This window comes from Echinops telfairi, unplaced genomic scaffold (assembly GCF_000313985.2).
Source record: "Echinops telfairi isolate 266 unplaced genomic scaffold, ASM31398v2 ScPeMD7_8;HRSCAF=38, whole genome shotgun sequence".
In the NCBI taxonomy this organism is placed as follows: domain Eukaryota; kingdom Metazoa; phylum Chordata; class Mammalia; order Afrosoricida; family Tenrecidae; genus Echinops; species Echinops telfairi.
The window spans coordinates 12,793,036-12,799,362 of NW_022103905.1; the positions used below are offsets into that span (position 1 = coordinate 12,793,036).

Below are 6,327 nucleotides of genomic sequence, written 5' to 3' on the forward strand. Positions count from 1 at the left end.
ATGGATTGTGATGAGTTGTACAAGCCCCCAATGAAATGATTTTTAAAAAACGCCATCAATACTGGCTCTGCTGTCAAAGGAAAAATGTGATGGAAGTATAATGTGTGACAGCTAAGGGACTTTGGAATTAATGCATATTCAAATACTTCCGTCTCTCCTATTTTCCATATTACTCTTTAGAGGATGAAGATAAGTGACTGTGATCTTAGACATATTATCTATAGTAATTTCCTTTCAGTTAATCACATCACCTAAATATGTTATACATATCATTTGGCTATGTATACCTCATGGTGATTAATGATAATATTCCAATATAGTCCACCATGGCCATCAGGCATGAATTTATTTACAACTATTACAGCTCCACAGAGTCTCTGGGTTTCTAAATACTTACTGGAGGGAAAACGCTTCTGTGCTTACATAATGAGTCAATAATTACATTATTGTAATAAAATTTTCTTTTTAAAATCAAAGAGACATTTTAATTAAAAGTTCACCTAAAAAGTAAGCAAAGCTGGATGAAGCCTGCATTGCTTTATTTTTCTTAAAAATGGCATGATGTATTTTGAAAGCTCAAATGTCTTCAGGAATTAGGGGGAAATCCTACCATAGAGTTTCAAGTGGTTCTCAGATATGGAAAGATCTTAAGTCTGCTTATAGTTTATTGTGACTATTTGAAATACGTTGTATAATAGCCACTTTAATTTTTGACCACTTTTATTTATCACTCCACGTTTTAATAGCTGCTGAGTTTTTAGCAGAAAGGTAAATCAATAGAGCTTGGATGCACCCTAGGATAATACATCTCCCTAAATATGTAATATTGTCTGGTATGCAAGTCTCTAGTGGTAAGTAGACTTTAGCCTGAATAAGAACAATAAGAGGATGATAACTCCTGTGAATATAATTACATATCCTGGGCAGCATCGGGAGACATGCCACATGAAACCACTTCTCAAGAGTGACTACCTATGGAGCTCTGAGCGGTGCAGTAGTTCATCCGTGTGGCTGGTCAGCGATTGGAACACACCAATCATACCTTGGGGGAAAGATGTGTAGTGGTCTGCTCCTGTAACGATTTATAGCCTTGAAAATCCCACGGGGCAGGTCTACTCTACCAGAATCTAGACTGTGATTCATGACAGACTCAAAAGCCATGAATTTGTTGTTCTAGTGATTGCAGTGCGTTTGGTCAGATAAAATTGAATCTACCTTAGATCAGGAAAGTCATGAGTTTCCTGAACTCTACAAATTGATTTTTTCATGTATCCTAGACCTATATACTTATTAATGAGTTAGAAAAATAGTCAAGATTTCTAAGGCATATTTCCCATTTATCTGTATGCCAAAATGACATTTATCCCCAATTTTATCTTTTTGCCTAATGTTAAAAAGTGAATGCAGAAGAAGTATCCTAAATATACACATACACACCAAAATAAGTTGATGTAATTTGGAAAAATATGAAATTTATATGTGACACTCTGAAGATTGTTGTGATTTTATTCACCTCCGTCGCAATTCATCCCAGGACACCCTCTGCATCCATTGATGAATTTGGGAGAATTCAGTCAGTGTTGAATTCTGTATCCATGGATGAGTGTGGGAGAATTCAGTCAGTATTTGAATAAAAATTCAAATCAGGTTTTTTAGTGGATAGGAAGATTTAACAAATTTCAATAAATAAGGTAAATATGTAGGTTGAATGAAAAGCTATTCAAGTAAAATGGATGTGTTGTGGAAATTAACAGCACTGGTAAAATGACCAGGCAACCTTGAACTACCAGTGTGACTTTGGATAAAATATTTAGGCATCTTTTACACACAGAACTCAGTTTTTCTTGTCACAAGAAGCCACAAGGAATGACCAGTCCAATCATAATTGCTAAGGTTATGAACTGTAACATATAGTCGGAGGAAAGAGAGAAACGTCTATTCAAAGTGTGGTTATCCTGTGGGATGTGGTTCCACGAGTGGGGAAAACCTCATCACCTGAGCATGATGCCACGGCCGTTTCCTGTGGTCCTCCTCTTTGCCGGTGACACGTGACTGAAGACACACTCTCTAACCTTCTCTTTTGCATGTGTGTGACCTGCGAGCAGAGTAAGAAACAGGATGTTCCTCGGGAAGATCAGGGACCTAGCACCAAGAATTTGGACTTCTGGCCTCAGCTTATCACCCTGATGGTCACCATTATCGACGAGGATAAAACTGCCTACACACCGGTCCTGAACCAGTAAGTCTGCTGTTTTGGAAAATAAATGTGTTTTCGTCCATTAAGAGTAAGAAAAAGAAAGTTTATGCTTTCCAATCAAAGTTTATGCTTTCATTGCACCCTTTTAGAAATGGCCACCATTTCTACAATGAAGCTAGTGGGGAAGGAAAAAAAGAAGAGCATTTTCTTCTCTTATCAATCCATCTCACTCCAGTATTACAATGAGTTTTCATTTGCAGCCCCGCTGAGTATGAGTCTAGTTGACCTTGAACAGCATGTGGGTTGGGAGGTGTGCTGACCTCCACAGAGTCGGAAATCTGTAACTTTTAACCCCACCAAAATGTAGCTATGAATAGCTTCTTGTGGACCCGAGGTCTTACCAATAAGTCAGTTAATATTTATTTTCTCTTATGTTACGATTATATACTTCACCCTCATAAAACTTGCATTTTATTTCTTTTTTTTATCATTTTATTAGGGGCTCATACAACTCTTACCACAATCCATCCATCCAGCCATTGTGTCAAGCACATTTGTTCATATGTTGCCATCGTCTTTCTCAAAACATTTGCTTTCGACGTGAGGTCTTGGTATCAGCTCCTCATTTTTAATACAATATAAAACTCACTACAATCGAGTCCATGCCTATTCACAGGGACCCTGTAGGACAAGGCAGAACTGGCCCTGGGACTTTCAGAAACTAAACTAGGAGTAGGGAGCCTTGTCTCACTCCCAGTAGAATATGCTCTGTTTACCGAAAGTGCAAGGTGGTTGTGCGTGTCGCTGCAGCTGCAGCTATGGCTTCCCAGATTGCCTTCACGTTAACAGCGATCCTAACGCTGCATTCACTTACCCTGTAATAGGTGCAACGACAGACCTATTAGGTAGTTCACTCTTTCTTTTGATGTCCTGACTTTTCTATTTATTGAGAAAACTGCCAACATCACTAATGGAACCTCACATGGGTCCTTTGGTGTCATTATAAGGTTTATGATATTACACAAAACCCTATGAAAAATACCCAGGATCACTTTTTCCTGGGTTATGCAATTCACAGGAGCAACTGAACAGCTGATGAGATGATGGCCATAACATGGCATTTAAAAAGATCCACACGTATGTGGACTTGCACTGTTCAAACCCAGGTTGTTGAAGGGTCAGCCCCAAGATTTAATTGTTATTTGATGCAAGCTATTTATATCTCTTCATGTTCCTTTTGTAAGTACTTTGTTTCTCAAAGATGAAGAAATTGCACTTCCCTGAAAACAGCGGAATGTTCAGCATATTTCATTGTAGATGTTTAATAGGAAATATTTGTCAACACGCCTGCTTCCAAAATAGTTGTACATGCGAAAGATAACAACTCGAGTGAAATATGTTCTAGAACAAGTCTATTTTCCATTAACAAACTAATGCTTATGCCTCCATGCATCACGTTTATAAATTATAAGCAGGTAGAAAAGGCAGATGGATTAAAATTCATGACCGTTCCAAGAGTTTATAAAAATCATCCTCATCAAAATGCCACTAGCTGTAAACCTTGGGAAGATTATCTAATTCCCCTGCATCTCAGGTTAAACAAGGATATTTTATGAGGCAGTTCCCAAGATCCAGACCGACTTGAAATTGAGAAGACTTCGAGTTTATTTCACACCCACATGTTGAGGGATTGTATTAGACCATCGCAGCTGACTGTGCCAACCCTGACTCTGACGGAGAGGAGGTGCCCCGCATTTTGTAGGACATGAGATGGTGGCAGTGCCAAAAGCAAGATCATAGAAGTTGGCAAACCATGGATCATGTGAAGTAGATTCAGATTTCTGTCAGGATTATTTTCTTTTTTCCCATCTCCTTACCTGTGAAAACAATTAGGAACAAAGGTTTTTTTGAATTGGAATTGCAGTTGCAGAAGTAATCAATGTAATCTAGTTCTTACTCTTTTTTGCCTCTTTAATCACCCATTTTCTTTCCTTTATTTTTGAAATCATTTTGGGGACTTGTACAACTCTTATCACCATCCATCCATCCATTGTGTCAAGCACATTTGTACATATGCTGCCATCATCATTCTCAAAACATTTGCTCTCCACTTGAGCCCTTGGTATCAGCTCCTCAGTTTTCCCCTCCCTTCCCACCTCCCCCTCCCTCATGAACCCTTGATAATTTATAAGTTATTATTATTTTGTCATATCTTCCACTGTCCAACATCTCCCTTCACCCACTTCTCCGCTGTCCGTCCCCCAAGGAGGAGGTTATATGTACATCTTATAATCTGTTTCCCCTTTCTCCCTCACCTTCCCTCCACCCTCCCAGTATCACCACTCTCACTACTGGCCCTGAAGGGTTCATCTGTCCTAGATTCCCTGTGTTTCCAGTTCCTATCTGTACCAGTGTACATCCTCCAGTCCAGCCGGATTTGTAAGGTAGAATTGGGATCATGATAGCGGGAGGGAGGAAGCATTCAAGAACTAGAAGAAAGTTGTATGTTTCATCATTGCTGCCCTGCACCCTGACTGGCTCATCTCCTTCACACAGCCCTTCTGTAAGGGGATGTCCAATTTCCCACAGATAGGCCCTGGGTCCCCACTCCTCACTGCCCCTCATTCACAATGCTATGATTTTTTTTTTTTTTTGGTCTTTGATGTCTGATCCCTGATCCCTTCATCGCCTGTGATCTCACAGGCTGGTAATCACCCATTTTCATCTGCTTCGAGTTCCTCCAAATTTTGGAGAAAGCATTTTTTTTATTGATATGCCATGCAATTCTCATGCTTGACAACCAGGGTCTCCTGATGACCATTTGTAGACACTGCTCTTCTTTCTAATCTGATATCCCAGGAATTAGAGGAGCTCCTTTCTGAATGCATGCCCTGCCCTCATCTCATCATGAGTCATACTTAGTTCTCGGGTCTCTGGAAACTCTGGGAAATAAGTCTGTTTTCTTATTTATTTTCTGATCCTGTCTTGGAAAATGCAGGAGCTCTTTTAAAGTCGAGAGATCAACTTGTTTCAAGACTGCCCTTGGGCTATGAAAGGGGAGTTAATAAATAACTTTTAAATGAAAATGAACATAATCTGAAGAATGCAAATGAAAAGTTTCAAAGCTTAGACTTTCCATACGTTTTCCTTTGGGGAATGCACCACCTCTTTTACCAAATACTATAGACTCAGGGTGTGAAAAGTAAGACTATGAGATCATGGATCAGTTCCTCACAATTGCCTTTAATCATATCCCATGACAAATACCAAAAACTTTAGGCAAATTTCTGTGACTTCTTGCAGTATGTGGAGTAAATTTAGTTTGGGCAAAACCTAACTTAAAATTATAAACTGAATTAAGCCTTCCAGGTATAAAAATGAACAATGACATGCAGGAAATAGAGAGATGTCTTGCTTTTGTTTCATTTTATTTTTGTGTCTATGTCGGATCACCTTTTATCATTCCAGGAAAATTTAGCCCTAGCAAACCTGAATGTCTTCCCTCGGTGTGGAATTTGGATTGTATGTTACTGTGTTTTGTGATTGTATTTGCCATTTCAAGATTGTCCTAAAGTCTTATTTGCAACCATGAGGAACATTTTGTCCCAAAGGAAGTAGGTAGCCCTTAGTTGAACCAGTGTTTCAAGTGAGCTCCTCAAAAGAGCATAGGTGCTTTGGGTGGCCAGTGTTACACCCTTGTGATATCGTGAAATTTTTATTCACATCAGTTTCTTCGTTTGGACAACATATCAAATGTAGGCTTCCCTAATCATTCATTGGCACGCGAGCTAGTGCCATCCTGCACAAAGTAAGAGAACTAAGCCTAAATCTCGAATCCTTTCAACTGCTAGATAGAAATTCAATTTGGAGCCCCATGTCAAATCTTTGGGAAATCTGGGTCCAGAAGTCCACATTATCAATAAAGCATCCCCCATAAGTGCTGGTGGAGCTTAGTAGTTTGGTAGTTGTGGGCACAGCTGCTAACTGGAGGGTTGGTGGCCTGAGTGAGTTGGAATGGATGCTCTGGCAATGGGTCACATCTCTCATGTCTTCTAAAGGGTACGCACTGCCAAATTAGGGTGAAGGAGACATGGGGTTAAGTGTTGGTGGAAGTTCTTAGAAGTGCTTTG

General features: G+C 39.5%; 1 protein-coding gene across 1 annotated transcript in view; it reads left to right on the top strand.

The window, feature by feature from the left end:
- The window catches only part of UNC13C (unc-13 homolog C), a 586,641-nt gene that overhangs the window by 359,345 nt on the left and 220,969 nt on the right, over window positions 1-6,327 (top strand). The window contains exon 18 of the mRNA XM_045286469.1: window positions 2,106-2,239. Coding sequence (XP_045142404.1) covers window positions 2,106-2,239 — 134 coding nt within the window. The remainder of the gene's footprint in view (window positions 1-2,105; window positions 2,240-6,327) is intronic.